Genomic DNA, 19,691 nt, shown 5'->3' with positions numbered 1-19,691 from the left:
GTTCAAGAATGTAGTTATATATCTTTACTGGCTTTGAAAATGTTAACATTAACGTTACCATTAAGGTTAAAGAAAGTATAAAATTCATCTTTAAATAAATTCAATTTAGGGAGCTTCTTATGTCAAACCAAAGAGTAAGTTTATGTGATTTCTTTAACAATTTTTGAAATGAACAAGTTTTGAATGATAAATTTAATAAAATAAGGCAATGAAGGATTACAAGATAATAAATTGTTTCTGAAAAAGTTGAAGAGTACGGGACTCCGGAAATAGATCAACAACAACAATAGAGTTAAGGGAGTGGAAGATGTTTGATAAGGGATAGGTGGTAAATGACTGGAAGTGAGGGTGAATTTAGCCTAAAGTTTTTACATATATATTAAAAAGGCTTTTTAAATAAATATATTATGAGATTTAGTTTGAATAGTTGGAAAAATTATTTGAGGTTCTTTTCATCTAAGTTTTATATGTGTTACTTGATATGTTGATTTACCGTTGTAAAGTTAGAAAAATAGACCCCTCTAAGTGAGATGTCCTAGCTGTTGCTAAGTTAGCTGTTGCTAGGTGGGATGCCTTTCTAAGCAACAAATTTCTTGTTAAATGCTGCTTACTTGTACGTTGTTCGGATTGGTATAGGGGTTTTATGACAACGATCTCACCCAAATAACCCCGGCTAGTTACTGATTCCTCTGGATTAGAGAAGAAGAAAAACAAGTATATAATATTTTATAAGAGGTGAGTCGTTGAGAATTTTAATTGTTTGCAATTTGATGTTGAATCCCGTTACACACGAGCAGAAATGATATAAAAGCATTGGGTGAGATGGTTTCGAGAGATCCGCCATCAGCGAGATCGAACTTGGGTACCGCCAATTGCATGAATATGAATATGAATATCAGACCGCAGCCTAGAGGATCGCGCATCATCGTGTTCTTTTTCACCAGTAGTTATGCTTCAGTGGTGCTTGCTATTTTGGTATTCACATTCCTTTTTAAAGGTTGGCCGTCAGATGTGCAAGAGCGGCAAATTAACCTGAATGACATCAATCTGCAAGACCGGCAGATTAACCTGAATGAAATCAATGTGCGAGACCGGCAAATTAACCTGAATGACATCAATGTGCAAGACCGGCGGATTAGCCTGAATGACATCAATGTGCAAGACGGGCAGATTAACGTGAATGACATCAATGTGGTATGTTAGTTAGCTACTTAATTTCTAAATTAACACGTTTTGTTTTGTGGGTATTTATTCTTTTTAATTTTCCACATAATTCTTGCAGTTTTTCGATCCATATGTCTTGTACGCACTTAACTTTGGCAGTTTTTCAAATCTATATATTGTACGCATTTATTCATTTCTGCCTTTTTCTAAACCTAAGCAGGCCAGAGAGAGTTTAAATGTGCTGTTGAATCTTCCATCTTCTTATTTCTCACTTCCGTATGTTTGTTTTCCTTCATTTTATATTTAAATTTTTCTGGAGTCTCTGCTGGGCATAACCTATTTCTGTCCTTCAACAGAGGCAAAATGCTGATCTCAAGCCAACTCCTGAACCCAGTACATTTTTTCTTGCTGTGGGATGCAGCCTAAAACTTTCTCTGATTGATCTTGGCAGTTAAAGTTTGTGTAAAGGAAAGACAATAGTCGGAGTATATATATATATATATATATATATATATATGCACACACTATAACAAGCTCCCTAAATATTAGGGCTAAAGAAAATGTGTTCTTCAAGCTGTACAGCTATACTAACAATTGAAAATAAAACAGTTCTGCAACTGTGATTTTGCAAAAATAAAATTTCAGACTTTAGTAAGAACCATGGAAAGTGTCTAGGCCATTTTTAGCTTCAGTTACTCCACATCATGTAAGAGAGGACAAAAAGTTGTCCATTCCACAAAGATGCAAACATCGACAAAGACCTACCTAGCAGACAGAACATCCTGTTTTGAGTCCCTAGAGTTAGTGATCTCTAGTAGGCTAGGCCTGCTGCAGTATTCATTGCTTGCTTTGACAATTAATCTGCAATCTCATTTAACTCTCTGAACATATGAGAACATGAGAAACTTACCATCCTACTCAAATGCTCCTTGACTCTCCAGATGAGATGCTTCAATTGGGATTCCTGCTCTGCCCTGTAACCCATCCCAAAACCAGCTGAGAATCCCCAAAGATTTGTGCCTCATGGATGCTCTTTCCCACATCAATTCCACCAGCAGAAGGACTGCCTTGACCTTTGCCATGTTATTGGTACCATACCCTAACCCACATGAGTATGAGAAGGAATGGGACTCCAGGATATGCAAAACTCATCCTATCCCACATTTTCCCAGGCTACCTTCGGAAGCATTGTTGGAAAAACTCCAAGGCCTGGACTTATCTATATTCAAATGACCAATCTGCATAGGGACCACGACAGAAATTTCCTTCCTATACCCATCAAAAACATACTTGATTCTATAGAAGACCTCTAAGTGGTAGATCGTTCCGTACTCAAATAGCATCTCGTTCCTTGTTCTCCACAAGGCCCAACATAAAGTTAGTGGAAGTGTTTAAAATTCCTCTAATCTTTTGTTCCCCACCGAGACTTAATAACTTCCTCTAAGGACGAACCTCTCCATGTACCGATTCCTCTTGCAAGAGTGATGATTGCATCCTAAATTTCCGGGGAAAAGTGCCATCCCACAAGCATATGATACAGTCTCCAAAACACATCTGCATAGAGGACACCAACCGGACCTTTTGAGAAAATTGTCCCAATTAAGGACTTTGCTCGAGAGAGCCATCCATAGAGATATCTTGCATTTTAATGGAGCCTTGCTCTTCTAGACATTCTTCCACCATCATTGCTTCATTTGATCTTGATTAATGGAGAACATCACCTCATATCCTAACTTTGCAGTATAGTGTTGATTTTCCAAGTGCAATAGATGCAAGTACTAATTTATGAAATATTGATAATTACTTCTAATGATGTAGATATTCTTTTAGCATTTCCAGTTTATCATTAAGCAATTACACTTCAAAAATCAACCACAAATGCACAAGGACAATAGAGATCATAATGCACAAAGATAACATAAGATTTACCCTGGGAAAATCCACTCAGGGGAAAAACCCGACAACCCTTTCCTTAGAGAAATTCTTTAGTTCAACAAGAGATACACTTAATTCTTCCAGTCAAATATGGTGGTCAAACTGACCAACAACACAATGTCAAACCTGGTCAAATTGCCCTCTTGTCAAGTCTCCAGTCAACCCAACAAACTCGGCCTTGCTTGATCTGCTTAGGCCGAAATTCAGCCTCCCAGAAACTGCCTAGAAACTTAGCCCTGCTGCCCAAAAGTTCACATGTGTGAAGTAAAAGGAGGCCGACTTGACTTGAAGGAGGGTCGACTTGACAACTTTGGAGCCAAAAATTCAAAATTCAAAATTCAATTTTTTTTCTTTTGAAACCAACATGAAGAACATGTCGTATATTAATCATTACATATATTTCAAGGGCTAAAATATTAATTATGAAGACCGACTATAGCTACATAATTCAACAATCCCTCTTAGCTAGGGAGGTATTCATAATGACTATCCAAATGTTTCCTTGTTGACAAATTTCTCTAAGAATAAGGTTGTAACTTATAACAATTCATTATAGCATTAACATTATCCAATTACCATAATCCTGGTCAACAACTCTGACCCATGGTAAATCAACAACATCAATTAGTCACCATAACTTTGGTCAGTACCTCTAATTCTGGTTAGTACCTCTGATCCATGGTGCATCATTAGCATCAACTAGTCACCATAATTCAGGTTGGTGCCTCTGACACATTGTATATAGACTACTCCTGTTCACCATCATCTAGGTCGACATCTTTGACCCATGGTGAAACTCCAAAGGCCTCACTCTAGGCCTGATGCTAAATGTGCTCACTGAACCTATTTGGAGAGTCTGAGCCTGATGTTGAAAGACACCTACTCAACTAAGTAATTCTGGGCCTCTAGGACCATTCTTTTGGTCAATATTTTGATCCAAGAAGAATGATTGTCCTTTGTCGGACCATTCTCCCTATCCTGGTCATACTTGACCTAGGGAAAATGTCTATCCCTGATGCTATCACATCAACACTGCCTCTCATTGAGGGATGCATTTTCAACAAGTCCAAGCTTGCCCTTGAAGTATACAAACTTTGCTCTGGAAAGAGATTTTGTGAGAATATCAACTATCGGCTCATCAGTAGAGATGTATTGGAGCCTCACTGCTCCCTTCTACATTGTGTCACGAATGAAGTGGTACTTGATCTCGATGTGCTTTGACCTGTCATGGAAAACAAGATTATCTAAAAGCTTCACACAACTTTGATTGTCACAATATATCATGGTCGATTTCAACACCTAATCAAATAGTCCTGCGAGTAGCTTTCGAAGCCACAATGCTTCACAACTCGCTAAAATGGCTGTAATGTACTTGTTCTCTGTTACCCACCACCTGTGCGTAGTGTATATAGAAGATTTTTTTTTTCTCCTAGATGGTCCTCAGCCGGCAGCGAACAGCCCCTTGCAGCCACCAGATAGCTCAATGTGCCATCGTCTATGCCACTTGAGCTAGCCATGTGGTCTCTCGACCACTTGTCATGAATGTATGTGTGAAGGTGGGCTTCTCGACCTCAAAGGTATGGCTTTTCATTGGTATAATTGAGTAATTTTTCTTACTTGTCATGGACACTTTTGGGCATGGATGGGTGGGGGGATTCGACGGAAAGAGCGGGTTAGGTTTGTATTCTTGTCTCCACTGCTTGATTTTGTGGTTACTCTTGTATCCTAGTCCTGTGGGATCTCCTTTACTGAACATTGGCTTTTGGGTTGGCACTACACGAGAAATCTTGATTTTGCTTGTGTGGTCCTTTTTTTCGGATACCACCTGTATCACACCCCTTCCGCTCATTTTAGCCCCATTAATTTATTTTCCCATTTGGGTCCACATGTCTCCACTGGGTCCACATAGGGTTAGCCTCCCCTTCCCCTTGTCCACACCTTGGGTCGGGCCTGAAACGATACTCCGAAGGTTGATACAACTGAAAAGAAAAGAAAAAGCATAATTTGGCCACTCTCAACAGGAAATGTACCACAAAATGCAAAAGATGGCTAGGACATACAAATTTAGCACGTGGGCAAAAGCCAAACATGAGCTCTACCTGTTATCCATGGCCATCACTCTGGTTCCTATGGGCTCTAGATGAGCCCCCTCTATCATTAAGGAACCCATGATTGTCCCAACCCCTTGTGGGCGATGAACCACCCCACCTTAAGGGGGTACCCACTGCTACATATTACACATCATACTCTCATCCCTTGGAGCCCGTGCAGTTGTGAAGAAAAATCAATAAAAGGAAAAAGGCATATGAAGAAGGGTGAAAAAACAAAGGCCGATGTAACTCATGTACCACGATTTTCTCTCTCCTACACTCATATACCCGGGTTTGTGGGTTTCCCCTATTACAGTTACCCGTGTACCATGACATGTGGTCTGAATGATTCCTTTGATCCCCACTCCTTTCCGTTATTATATTATTTGCCACTTACCATTTGAGGGATATACAATGGGCATGTCACGCCCTTTAGAGGTTGAAACCACCTAATAGGGTCCTTGGTTAACCCCTTATTAAGTTTGGAGACACTTGTACATGCCAAAGCCCACTATGGAAGGCATGCCACCATGAAGTGCCCCATTGATCCCATGACTTGTAAGCTCTTTTACTTGATTATTCTAATGATTTGTTGTATTGGAGGGCAAGGGGATGCATTGGATCTTATGTAGGATCGCAGGTGGATCTTCACTTGGGGCTTGGTCTCCCTATACGGGGTCCTAGCCCTCCAGAGGGCCACATTGGCACTTGTAGGGTGAGCGTTGATAGCACTGGGCCTCCAACATAGCGGAGATTATTTCATGGATCCTCAACAACGCTCATGGATTGCTTGCGTTCCACCTTTTGGATGAGAATGATGCACTTGGTTCACTATGCCTAACTGGCTCCACACTTGCACCATACACTTGGCAGATGTTCTAGGGTCCAAAGGATCTCTCCCGCTGTAGAGGGAGGGCTTATGTCATCATTCTAGCCCTTGTAGATGGTTTACATGCATTTTTGATACATTTGGAGACCCATGAGGATGTCCTTGTGCCCCCACACCCACTTGGGAGCAACACAGGTTCTTGCTTGGAAAAGAAGGAACACCCTTTCATCATGGCACCCCTTGGACTTCATTAGGCCTCCTCAAAGGTCCAACGACTCACTTTGTTCATCATTCGACCCTCTTGAGAGGCTTATTATGTTATTGAACTATTTGGTGGGCTTGTCACCAAAAATATTGTTATTATGCACATTATTTTTATTTAGTGGCTCAATTAGGCCAATTTAGCTTAATCAAATTCATTAGAGAGTGTATAAATAGATTTGAGATGATTCATGTTCATCATCATTACTTGGATTGGGTTATTTGCTCTTGTGAAATTTTTGCTATCCCTTTTGGATGACGAGTTTGGAAGTTATGGATGAATTTTGATGTTTGGATATCTCTCTCTTGTCTTGGAGCTTCATTATTGGCATGATTTGATGACTGGATATACTCTTTTATACATGTAAGTACTCTTTTAATGCTTATTCTTGTCATTTACTTTTGCCACATGAATGTTGCTTGGATTTTCACTATACAAGTCTGAAATTTACTGTTGCTTTATATGAAATTGTGGGAATTTTTGTTCTTTATGGCGTTGCATCATGTCATGTATGAATGGGTGAATGTTCCTAAAGATAATTTATGTTAAATAAATCTCGATAAATCATCATTTATTGCAAACCGAAGTATAAAGTCCTTGCAGTAGCTGCTCTCATGCTCTAAATGCTATGCGAAGTTGTTGAAGGCCTCTTTGATTGGGTGAATTCTTCTCAAACCATAAATTCTCCTTAACTCCATCTCTCCCAAAGGACAAGGCACTAATCCTCCATTGGTGATCATTTTCAACACTTATTCTTTTCACCTCCCTCTTTTTCTAGGCCTAGCCTACATAGGTCACCTAGGGCATCAATTGTCTCACAATCTAGCCATCCAAAAACTTCGATTTTTGGTCCACAACTGCGCAAAGTTTTGCTCTAGAGGCCCTCAAAATTTGAAGCAAATCCGACGGTGGGGTCTCGAGATATAGCAAGCCCTAGCTCACATACCATTTCTTGCCCTAGTTTTCCCTTGGCTAGTGTCCTCATTAGGATCATTGAATTCAAACCTCAAAGAAAATTTGTCCTTTGATCCTCTTCTCCTCCCTAATTAGGTCAAGCCACCCATTGGGTGATCAACTCCATACCCTTGACCTAATCTTGGGTCCACTTGGTCCCGTGTGGTCCCACAACCTATTGACGCTAATTCCACAAAAATCACACAAAGACCATTTCTCCATAAGGATTTCCAGGCCTATGAATCATCTTTGCAAGGTATATTCCCAAAGCCTAGCCTCGAGAATCCTCTTAATCCTTCTTAGAGAGCATATCACCTTGCTTCCTGAGCAAGAAAGCCATATAATTGAGTCTCTCTTATGAATAGGCCTTAGGAATCATTCCTTGCCCTCTCATTGTTCCATTCATCTAGTGATTCCCCTTTATACTGGGTCTCCTCCCATCGGTGAAAGTTCGTAAAGAGCAGGGAGCTTTAACTGAGGTGACAGTGGGCTATCGCTTAGTTGTTGCCCTTGACCTAGTAGTTGCTCTATAAAATACCGTCCTAGGACCCCTGCTAGTTTGAGCGTTAACAACCTCAACAATGCTGAGTGCAACAAATGTCTACTTCCTGCTCATCCAAGAAATCATAGTAGAGCCCAAACTATAGCAACCTCGGGATGTACTCTTCCTAACTTTTGCATTCCCCGCCCAATCAAAATTTGTATATCCCTGCAGCTATATATCATCATTGGAGACATATCTTAGACCATAATTAACTGTACCATGTAGATATCTTAATACATGCTTTGCTGTAATCCAATGATCATGTCTTGGTTCCATTTGGAATTGGTTCAAAGTGTTTACTGCAAAGCAAATATCTAACTTGGTATTAACCAAATACATCAAGGAGCCAATCAACTTCCGGTACATGGATGGATCTACCAAATCTGACTCAGAGTCTCTCAACTTCCTTAGATTAGTCACCATGGGAGTTGCCATAGATTTACAGTCCATCATTCCAAACTTCTGAAGGATCTTGATAATATACTTTCCTTGACCAAGGAAGATTTCACTAGGCTTTTGCCATACTTCTAGTCCCAAATAGTAGTGCATCAAGCCAAGATCCTTCATATCAAATTCAGAGGCCAACTCCCTCTTACACTGAATAATGAGATGCTCTACACCTGTCAAAAATAAGTCATCAACATACAATAATAAAATCACAGGTTCATTTTTCTCAACCTTGATATATAGGTTTGGATCAACATCACTTTTGGAGAAACCAAGTCTTGTTAAGTAGCCATCAATTCGAGAATACCAGGCTCTAGGTGCCTGCTTAAGTCCAGACTCCATAAAAGGCTTTCTTCAATCTATAAACGTGAGAGTCTTTTTCATGAACCTCAAAACCTTGAGGTTGTTCTATGTACACTTCTTCCTCAATCACACCATTGAGGAAAACAATATTTACATCCATCTGATGTAAATTCCAACCCATAGAAGAAGCAATAGAAATAATAGATCTAATGGTAGTGTACTTGGAAACTGAGGCAAATGTCTCATTATAATCCTCTCCCTCTTTTTGGGAGAATCCTCTAGCCATAAATCTCGCCTTGTACTTGTCAATATTGCCATCCACTGCATGCTTAATCTTGTATATCCATTTGGAGGTCACCACGAACTTCCCTTCAGGTCTTGGCACAATCTCCCATACATCATTCTTCATAATAGATTGGTATTCTTCCATCATAGCATCCTTCCAAACTTGCTGGCTAGCTGCCTCCTCATAGTTGGAAGGTTCAGATCGATGAGATTAGTCATCAGTGCTGCATATCAAAAATACTTCTTAGGTTTCTTGCTTTCCCTGAAGGTACCACGTGGAGTTACTTGTCCTTCTGCTTCCTGCAAAGTGGATCTAAGCCAAGTTGGTCTCTTCTTGATTTCAGGAACAACAATTGGATCCATTGGTTCACTAGGCCTTTCTGGTTCTTCTTGATGATCTACGAGATATTTTGTAGAATCGGATGGACCCGAACCCTCTTCTTTGGGAGCTTCATGTTCTTCATCATCATCAGAGTCCATGGGAGTTTCTTTGGACTTCTAGTAGGCAACATTCTCATCAAAGGTAATGTCCCTATTGACTTCAACCTGTTGTTGTCCTAGAACATAAATTCTATAGGCCTTTGATGACTCGCTGTATCCAACAAATATTCCTTTCTTTCCTGAAGGCTCTAGTTTCTTCCTCTTATCCTTGGGTACATGAATGTAAATTGGACAACCAAAGATTCTCAAATGTCCAACCTTTGGTTTCTATCCGGTGAATGCTTCTTTAGGAGTCTTATCTTCCAAGATGCGATGAAGACTTGTATTTTGAATATAGGCTGTTGTCATGGATTCCTTGCTCCATAAGAACATGGGCAAGTCTTGGTCATGCATCATTGCCTTGACAAATTCTTCAATGGACTTGTTCTTTCTTTCAACAACTCCATTTTGTTGTGGATTGTAAGGGACTATCAACTCGTTCTTATTCCCAACTTTTTTACAGAAGGAAATGAGTTCCTTGGAATTGTATTCTCCTCCATTGTCTGATCTCAAAGTCTTGATTTTCTTTACTGTCAAGTTCTCTACTTTAGCCTTGAATTCTTGATTTGCTGAAGACTTCATCCTTGGTCTTCATGAAGTAGATCCATGTCTTGCAAGAGAAGTCATCAATACGAGTTACATATTACAGAAAGCCTCCTAGAGATTTCATTGACATTGGACCAGGCACATTAGAATGAATTCGATCTAAGATATCTTTGGAGTCTGGACCTATTGTCACTGTTTGGAAAAGACTTCTTGACATTCTTCCCAAGCGTACAGCTCTTACATACTCCTTCATGCTCCATCTACAATTCTTGAACATCTAAAACCATCTGATTTAAAGCTGGCAAAGCTTTATAGTGAAGGTGAGCATATCTTCTATGCCATTCACATGGATTGATATCATTATGCACTAATGCTTGCGCTGGTTGTTTCTGTTGAGAAAATGCTACCAAGGAAGTTTTTCCTAGGTTTATCCTTTCGGCCTAGGAATACACATTAATATCCTTTTTTTAAGTGACATCATGTGTTTATTTATGTCAAGGAGCTAAAGTACCTTTTATGAGTTGCGTACCTTGTATTTTTTAATTTATTTAAGTCACATGGGTTATTAAAGTGACCTTTTGTGTAAAGTACTAAGTTCACTTTATTTTATTAAAGTGACTTTTATATTTTAAAAGTCACTTTATGAGAAAAAGTGACCAAGGTACTAAAACATTAAAAGGTACTAGGAAGTGTTTTTTTAAATGAGGGGGTCAACGTGAGAAAGGGGTCAATTGGGGGCTTGATCTCAACCATATATCTCATGGGCTGAGATTTAATCTTAGCCCTTGATCTCTAGGTTTAGGGTTTGTTCACTTATGGAAAGACAAAAGGAAAGTAAAAAGGGTTTTTCATTATTATTCTTCTCAAAGGATAGATGAGAACGTAGAAGGAAACAAGGGAGGCTGCAAGGAGAAAAGTTTTGATTGCAAGGAAGGAGGCAACTTACAGTGAAGAGTGTTGACCACTTTGTGTCAACTACCCTATAACAACACATTTTTTTATGGCAGTCCATCATGTTCAAGTAATCAAGCAGCTAGAGATCATCATTATTCTTCACCAGTTTGTCAAAATTGTAATTCCAAATTCTGCAGCGCTGTGGGCCATCATTGTAAAAGTAATTCTAGTATGACTATGAAGCCATGTAAAAACATCTAGGTAAGTCTTTGATTCTTAGCAGGGAGTTCCCTCGAGGGAGTTTTTTACCCTCTGCCAATTATTCGCGTTTTCGAACCCAAACAATTGGCAGAGTTTTTCTCCCACATATACCCCAAAGCTAGAGTGGGGCTCGATGGTAAGTTCTTAGGTGTAGTCCTAGTGTTATTGAGTCTATGTATCTTTATCATACTAGATCATCTATCATGTGTCGTAGAATTTGGTTGTCTATAGGTCATGTTTTAATTATTAAAATTCCCCTTTGTATGGGATGTCTATGAAATACTTAATCTAAAAAGCGACATCTAGGAGTATTTTACATGGATGATTAATCATAGTTAGACATCATCGCCTAAAATATTTTTTAGATCCACTTTGAGGGTGAAAATGTGTTTATCCCTCTAGAGTCTTTTAATTTATTTTCTGGCAAAAAATTATCCAGAAAATGGTCAAAAAATAAAAATGAGAGAAAATAAAAATTCTCTCCAAGTGGAAAAACGATTTTTTGGAGGAGATTGACTTTCCCAAGGAAGATTAATTTTGAAGGACTCATTTCCAACGCAGAAAAATCCCACAAAAAATTTCCTTGCACTAGAAAAAATAAATTCTCAAAGAAAATCGATTTTGAGTCTAGGTGGTTAAAATAAATGAAGGGATTTTGAGAAAATAAAATGCAAAATATTTTTGAGGTCCTCTATGAAGGAAAAAAATGTTTTTTAAAGAAAAATCAAACCTTTGGACCATGGTGGTTTAAGTCAAGGAGCAATTTTCAAGGAAAAAAGTTTGGAAATTTTTTTGTTTGGATCGGGATCAAAGCTTTCTTCAACAAATTCGAATTTCTTCTTCTGGATCAAGGGATAGGATTTAATTTTGGCATGGATCAAGCTTCAACTAGCCGTTATTCTCCGGGATCAAGTCAAAATTGTGCACTTCTTTGGACCTAGCCGTTTTCCACTTGGAGGGGGATCTAGATCTCTCTATTTTCTATAAATTGGGCAAACGCTCGTCATTGTGTTATCAGATCTTTGGATTGTGTATTGGCTCTCAAAGCTCTCTTTGTAATTTTTTTTGGAACAATAAAGCAAAAGTCTTTGAGGTTCAATGATGTTGGTGTTCCTCTCCTGCTTCATATGGTAATACTGTTCTTAATGCTCTACTGGATAATATTTAAAAAAAGTTGTTGTTCATTAGCCATTTGTGGAATAATTTATTGCACAAGTGTCTTGCATTGGTTATTGGATTTAGGATAACATTTTAATTCAATTGACCTAGCAGGTATCTCTTGTTTTTGAGAATTTCTTTGTTATTCTATGTCTCTATTGATATAACAACTTGATCTTGATTGTGTGGAGATCTATTCAAATTTAAAACTTGGGTGTGAGGGGAAGTCCTCGGTGGGACCAACTAACTTCCAAGACATAAGATCTGAAGAGCCTACCTGATTAGATTCCAAGATTTATTTAACGGGGACCTTTGTAGAGTTTATTGGCTAGTGTCTCATTTCAACTCATTCATCTCTCAAAACTTTTATTTATTGCGCTTTAATTGATAGATCTGCTTCAAAGAGCTATTGTTATTGTAAATTTTATAAATAATTGTCAATACTATTCCTCTAACCCTTTGTATTTATATAATCCTTGTATATATTGTGCATATTTTGTTTTGGTCTCTCTTTGAGTTTTCCTTGTAGGTCTGAAGTTGGAGGGCTAGGGTATGACTTTATCTCATTGGTGAAGGTCTTTGCAAGAGGAGTTCTCCTCTATTTGAGGAAATCAGACAAGCTTCTTGAGTCAAATCCTCTCCTGGACCATACGACCAGGGTTACTGATCAAGCTTTTGAAGAAAATTTGGATGGTCGTCTAGCCTAAGACCTATCTCTTTGAAGGTCGCAAGGGTTTCTAGGAAAACCCTTGGCTCAAACAAATTTATTTGTGCTCCTAATACCTTGAAGTATTTTTGCAAGAGTGTTACATAATATTCTCTATAAAATATTCTTGCATTGCAAGCATATTCACTGAGGTTTGGAGCAGGCAGCGAAAGTTCTTTAAAGAAATCGTTTTGTTGCAGGCCTCATCCCTTAAGACGAGAGGCTTTTGGGCTCAGATCTAAACTTAAAATTGCTTAATTTCCAAGAATGTTGACTCATAATTTTTTTAGGTTTTCACTAATCTCCTTCTGCAGGATTGAGTGTATTTTTCTTTGAGAGGCTGTGAGCCTTTAGGGTCCCTCTCTTCTCTTATTTCAAGAGAATATTCACAGAAGTTTTTCACATAAGTTTCTCTGCTAATTCACCTAGGCCGCAGGATTTTTAAGGTTAATTTTTCATTGTTGTTCTAACTTCTGTCTTTGTAGGGAATCCAAATTATTTGGAGGGGTTTCCAATAGAATTCCTTTGAGAAAATCCACCAAGTCTAACGACATCCAACTGCAAATTATTTAAACCACAGAAAATATTACCATGACTGCAAGTTCTCAAACCCTTGGTCAATTAGCGCAAAACATTCTTAAGGTTTTTCATAAGTTCTTGAAGCGAATCACATTCATTTTTGAGAGTATTTCATTGTAGCCGGAGGGGTTTCAGGAGGCTGATTTTATTTGTATTAACAGCAGATCTCTAACCCAATGTTGTGAAAAGCGCGATTAAATCGCGATTTAACGAAAAAGCGGCTATATTTTTTGCCGATTTTTTTTTTTTTTTTTTTTTTTTTTAATTAATTAATTATTTTTTTTTATTATTTTTTTTTTTTTGTTTTTTGCCGAAAAAAGCGCGATTTTTTCCGGAAAGAGCGCGGGGTTGCCGGGCAGCGCGATTTATAATGCGTTTTTGGGTTTTTTGTTTGTCATTTGGACAGTGGGCGCGCGCGGAAGGAGGAGGAGGTGTTGGAGAGCAGCTGAAGAGAGTTTGTGACCAAATCTAAGTGCTTAGAGGACAAATTCAAGAGGAGACCACCGATTTCTCCATAGAAACGGTATGTTGATTAATTTTTTTTGTTTTCTTTGTTTAAAAACATTGTTTTTCTATGTTTTTCATTGTTTTTGGTTGGGAAACTTCATATGGGCACCATTTTCCTTTTGTTTTCATTGTTTTTAAAGATTTTTTTGTATTTTTTCATTGATTTGGGATGGATAACTTGGTATGACTATGGGAACCAATTTTTTTTTTGTTTTCATTTTTTTTAAACATTGTTTATGTTTTTTCATTGTTTTTGGCATTTGCCATTTGGTTGGGTAACTTGGGTTTGGAACTTTGGATTCTGGAAATTTGTAACTTGTAATTTTGTAAATGCTAAATTATAATCCTAAATTCCTATTTCCAAATCCTTATTTTCCCATAGGTTTGCAAATTCAAAGTTCAAAAACAAACATGCCAAGGAAATTGGATCCTTTCTGGGAATATGGTGAACCTAAAGCTCCGAATGATAGACAAAGCTTGAATTGCAAGTTGTGTGGAAAGAAGATACACGGGGGGGTGTACAGGTTGAAGTTTCACCTTGCACAAATCCCTGGACATGATGTGGGGCCCTGTACAAATACAAATCTTGAACTTATCCAAAGAGCCATGAGAGCATTGGAAGAATTAGAGCACACTAGAGAGGCCAAAGAAGAACTCAAAAGGCAACTAAAAAGGTCAGCTGAAGGAAGTGGGCCAAGTGGCACTGGTTCTACTGCAGCATCAGTCAATCCAGTAGCTGCATCATCATTTTTTGTTCCTCGAACCACACCTAGTTCACAACCATCTATCGGTTCAATGCTAAAAAGAACTGATAAAGAACAAGCTGACAGGTTGATGGCAAAATTTCTCCTCTGGAGTGATATTCCTTTCAGCATTGTAAGGAATAATCCATTTTTCCAACCTACTGTTGATGCTATTGCCAGTGTTGGTCCAGGGTACAAAATCCCTTCTTATCATGATTTCAGAGGCCGGATTCTTCAAAATGAAAAGCGTGACTGCACCCAAAGATTGGAGGATTTTAGGGCATCATGGGCACAAACAGGATGCACTGTTATGTCAGATGGTTGGACTGACCAAAAGGAGAGAACCCTTATAAACTTCTTGGTTAGTTGTCCCAAGGGGAATATGTTTATCAAATCTGTTGATGCATCTCATCAAATCAAAGATGCAAGAACTTTATGTGATTTGCTGGATGTGTTTATTTTGGAGGTGGGTGAACAACATGTTGTCCAAGTCATAACGGACAATGCTGCAAATTATGTTGCTGCTGGTAGAATGCTTATGGACAGGCATCCTACTTTATTTTGGACACCTTGTGCTGCCCATTGTATTGATTTGATGTTAGAGGACATAGGGAAAATTCCCTTTGTCAAAGATATTGTTGACTCATAAAAAAGCATCACAAAATTTATATATAATCATACATCTGTACTTAGCTTGATAAGAAGATTCACCAACAACAAAGAGTTGGTGCACCCCGCCATTACACGGTTTGCCACGAGTTTCATATCTCTTCAATCCCTCTTGAATTCTATGTGGGATGTGAAGAGAATGTTTCTTTCAGAGGACTGTCGTGCTTTGTCAATGAGCCGCAAACCAGAAGGAGAGGCCGTATGCAGACTAGTTTCATACCAGGAAGACTTCTGGGCGGGAGTGCAGGAGGTTTGCGCCGTCACTGAACCTTTGGTAAAGGTTCTTTGGTTGGTTGATGGTGAGAAGCCCGCAATGGGCTATTTGTATGAAGCCATGCACAGGGCCAAAGAAGCCATTCGGGCCTACTATGATGATAAGGGAGATGATGGGTTTCAGAAACAACTCCTTCTATGGGGAGTTATTGATGAGCGATGGAACAACACACTCCATCGTCCCATTCATGCTGCTGGGCTTTTCCTGAACCTTGCATTTTCTTATGCATGTGGGTTTGATTTTGATGCTGAGATCATGGATGGATTCTTATCCTGTGTCTAGAAGATGGTGCGATCTCTAGAACAACGTATAGAGGTCTCTAAACAAATTGAGACATATAAGATGGCAGGTGGCACATTTGGCTTTGAGATGGCTATCACTGATAGGACGATTAAAATGCCAGGTATTTTTTAGTTTGTAACTTTGTTTCAAATTTCATTGTCTCTTCAAATTCCATTTTTTTCTTATGTTTATTTAGAATTTTATTTGTAATTTTGTTGTAGATGCATGGTGGAAAATATATGGTGGCAGGGTACCCCTTTTGCAAAAGCTTGCCATTCGCATCCTCAGCCAAGCATGCAGCTCCTCAGGATGTGAGCGCAACTGGAGTGTATTTGAAAAAATACACAACAAGAAGCCCAACAGGTTAACACTTAAACATTTAAATTATTGCAAATTTCCAAATAAATTTTTGAATTCATTAAACAATATTTTTTTATAATATTAATTATTAATTATTATTTCATGATCTTTGTACAGGTTGGAGTCCCAGCGACTTAATGACATGGTCTACGTCTACTACAATCTTCGATTGTGGGTGAGGCAACTTGAGAGGACACCTGATGTGGATGCCATCTCATTGGATGGGATTGACACCACTGCTGCATGGAGGGTTGAAGCCGAGAGGCCTCTCATGGATTCTACTGATGATTGGTTAGTGCAGGATGTAGTGGAGGAGGAGCAGGAGGAGGAGCAGGAGGAGGAGGAGGAGGAGGAGCAGGAGGAGGAACAGGAGGAGGAGGTGACACCGCCTACCCGGGCTACCACTGCCACCAGTAGAGGACGTGGTCTACCTCCTGTAGCTCCTACTTCTAGTTCTTCAGCTTCTAGAGCACATCAGACTCCACTGCCATTTCCACCAGCACAGGCACCAACATCTACATCTAGAGGGAAAGGGAAAGCTGTGGCATTTTCTCGCAAGAGGGGCAGAGGAAATCAATAGGATTAGACTTTCATTTTATTGTATATGACATTATGACATGATGAGATACATTATCATATTTTTTGTTGATATTTTGAGGCTGAGTTGGGACTCAGGACTTACTATTCAGGACATGATTCAATGTTATGTGTGATTTTAGCGCTAGAAATGATATTAAACATCTTATATATTAGTTTTTTTATCATATTTATGTGTCAATGTATTTATTTTATGTTGTAGATGGTTTAGATATTAAAAAAATTGAAAAAAAATGAAAAAAAAAATTTTTTTTTTTTTTTTCCGCTTTTTTCCGCTTTTTTCCCGATTTTTCTGATTTTTTCCGATTCGTTCCCTGCGCCGATTTAATCCCGCTCGCGCTTTTCACAACATTGCGAGTCTAACCCTTGTTTTGCAGTAAAAAGATTAGACTTTGGAGGTTTCTTTCTTGCTAAATTGGTGGCATAAATTTATTGATTTAAGGTCTGATCCCATTCTACCTGTTCTTGTGAGGGAGACGCATTCAATTGTGACTATAGTCCTTGAAGCTGTGAGCTTCTAGAGAATCTGTTGCATCTCTGCTGTGTAAAGGACCTTTGGGGAAAGGCCGGCAAAATTGTTTGATGATGCTTGGAGCCTAATCCATAGGAGTTTCACCACACAATTTTAGTAAAATTTGCAAGTAATTTGTCACCAAATTCTGAGCTAGCAGTGACACCCAAAAGCCCTCTTTCACTGAAGGCCATGGACATTGTAAGAGTTTGATACATTTGATCAAATTACAGAGAATTCTAAATCAGAGTTCTCCTAATTAATTAACTACAATTCAACTAAATTAAATCAATCACTTTTTGCTTGAGGGTTTTTTGGGCCTGATATTATCGCTCTAAAATTTTATTGACTAAGTTTTGAATTTTTGTGATGCACTGATATTTCTAACCTTCAGATCTGTGGCCTTAGGGTCTCACTTTTGCTTCTGATCATTGTGTGGTGATACGTAACAAAATTTTCTCAGGTTCAATGCATTAATACTTTGTTTGCAGGGCTTCTTTGTTTTGCAGTGATTACTTTGAGGAAGCCAGACACATAAAATTTTACATTGACCATGGGCCTTAAGAGATAAAACATTCCCCTGCTCTGCAGTGACCTTGTCTTTGGTTGACAGTGGTGTATCGAAGGTCTGGTGCATTCTTTAAGTGGTTGTTCATACATCAATTGGCATTTGAAAGGGCAGATTGGCATTTGGTACTCATAGAATATTGGCATTGCTCTGTTTGGTTACTAACTATCCCTCTTTCATCTCTTTGCCAATCGCATCTCATTGTAGTTGCATTGTTAGTTTCTAATTGCATTGCATTGCATAAGTGTCTCTCTCTTGCACAGTGCATCTCATAGTTTAATATTTTGTTGCATTTCACTATCTAATTTCACTGTTAGCAATCTCATCTAAATTGCTGGTAGTTGAGCTCTTGCAAATTTTGAAAGACTTCTCGTCCAAATTTGCAAATCAAATAAGTGAAGGAGAAATTCTAATAGGCACACATAAGTAATCAAGAGGCATTGCTATAATTGTTTCATTGAATAACATTAAAGTCCTTCTCTAATTGTTATTGCAATCTTGATTGAGAAGTGATATTTGACATATTGGCTATAAGTTATTTCATCTTGTTGTCATAACATTTTTCTCACTATTATAATTTCATTGAATCATCTCTAATTGGCTCATCTCTTGCATTCTCATCCTAGATTAGAATTGCATAATTAAAACTTACCTCCAAGCATAAGCTTGGTTGATAGATATTTAGGGCCACCTTTTCTCCCAATTTGCGACACTTGACCCTTGCATCGAGGTTAAAATAGGTGACCTTACAGTTCTCTTGTGGGCAATCCCGTGTAAGAACGAAGGCATCCGGGTCGTTAGAACTCCAGGGTAGGTATTGTTAATGAGGCCTTAGCCTCCTTCCCCTGGACTTCTTTCTACAACCTTGTGCGAGACTTGCTTCAAAACAATTGAAAAGGCTCTCACCTAGAATAGGCATTTAACTAAAAATAACCAAGATCTTGCATTTCACATTAGATTAGATCTTGCATTTCATCTAGGATAGATCTTGCATCTCATATTTGCAACATTTGTTTATCTGGTAACTTGACATATTGATCTTTGTTGTGCAAGTATTTCTTAATTTTAAGGCACTGGTCTATCACTGATATATCTTAAGAATCTAATTGGTTGTGCTCAATAATTTTGCTTGCCACATAATTTTAATTCAAGTTGCTAGGATATTCATTTGTATCTCTTAAACTTTTTGCTTCTCAACAAGTTCCTCATCCATTTCACCTTTAGGGACTACCCCCCTTAGCCTGCTTTTGGAGATAGCTTAAGCAAAGTGAGTAGGGATCAGAGTGACAACCCCTACTTTGAGCGTTGTGCCTTGAGTGCACATTTCAGGCAACAACAAGGAGGAACACGAGTTTTCAGCTCCAAGACTGGCACAAATCCCGAGATTCTCGGGGAGAGAGTTTAGGCCAAGTCCGTGAAGTGTTCAAGCGAGGAGGTTATCAGTCCGAATTTTTGGTGAAGGAACAGGCCAAATTTCTAGAGAGAAATAGGCCAAGTTTAAAGCTAGGGAGTAGTCGACTTTGTTGTGGAACCAAGACGAGTTTAAGGGTTGATTTGACTGGCAGATATACCAGATTTCTCACAGACTGTCAGATTGAATTTCTGAAGGTGTATAGGTTGAGTTCTGTGGAGAGATTAGACCGTGAAGGAGGATAAACCCAGGTCAAATTTTCCGGGTTACAGTGCTCAAGAAGTTGCTCACAGTTTGAGTGAATTTCGAGTCTCCTCCAGCATTGGGTTTAA

General features: G+C 38.7%; 1 protein-coding gene across 1 annotated transcript; it reads left to right on the top strand.

Annotated features, from left to right (window-relative positions):
• Positions 1–632: 632 nt before the first annotated feature.
• Positions 633–16,829, top strand: LOC149221070 (uncharacterized). The gene is made up of 3 exons (XM_089382903.1): positions 633–1,194; positions 16,134–16,275; positions 16,390–16,829. The coding sequence occupies exons 1-3, from the start codon at positions 823–825 to the stop codon at positions 16,449–16,451; spliced, it is 576 nt and encodes a 191-aa protein (XP_089239029.1). The 5' UTR covers positions 633–822; the 3' UTR covers positions 16,452–16,829.
• The last annotated feature ends 2,862 nt before the right edge of the window (positions 16,830–19,691 follow it).

Source organism: Pinus tabuliformis, chromosome Q, assembly GCF_031772625.1.
Source record: "Pinus tabuliformis cultivar Carrire ecotype Pingquan chromosome Q, CPIR1, whole genome shotgun sequence".
Lineage (NCBI taxonomy): Eukaryota > Viridiplantae > Streptophyta > Pinopsida > Pinales > Pinaceae > Pinus > Pinus tabuliformis.
The sequence above is the reverse complement of the archived record's forward strand: the minus strand, read 5'-3'. Positions and strand labels throughout refer to the sequence as shown.

Coding starts and splice junctions, on each gene's coding strand:
- LOC149221070 (XM_089382903.1), top strand. CDS start 823: ATGGTTTCGAGAGATCCGCCATCAGCGAGATCGAACTTGGGTACCGCC. Junction 1,195..16,133: donor ACGTGAATGACATCAATGTG/GTATGTTAGTTA, acceptor ATTTTGTTGTAG/ATGCATGGTGGAAAATATAT. Junction 16,276..16,389: donor CACAACAAGAAGCCCAACAG/GTTAACACTTAA, acceptor ATCTTTGTACAG/GTTGGAGTCCCAGCGACTTA.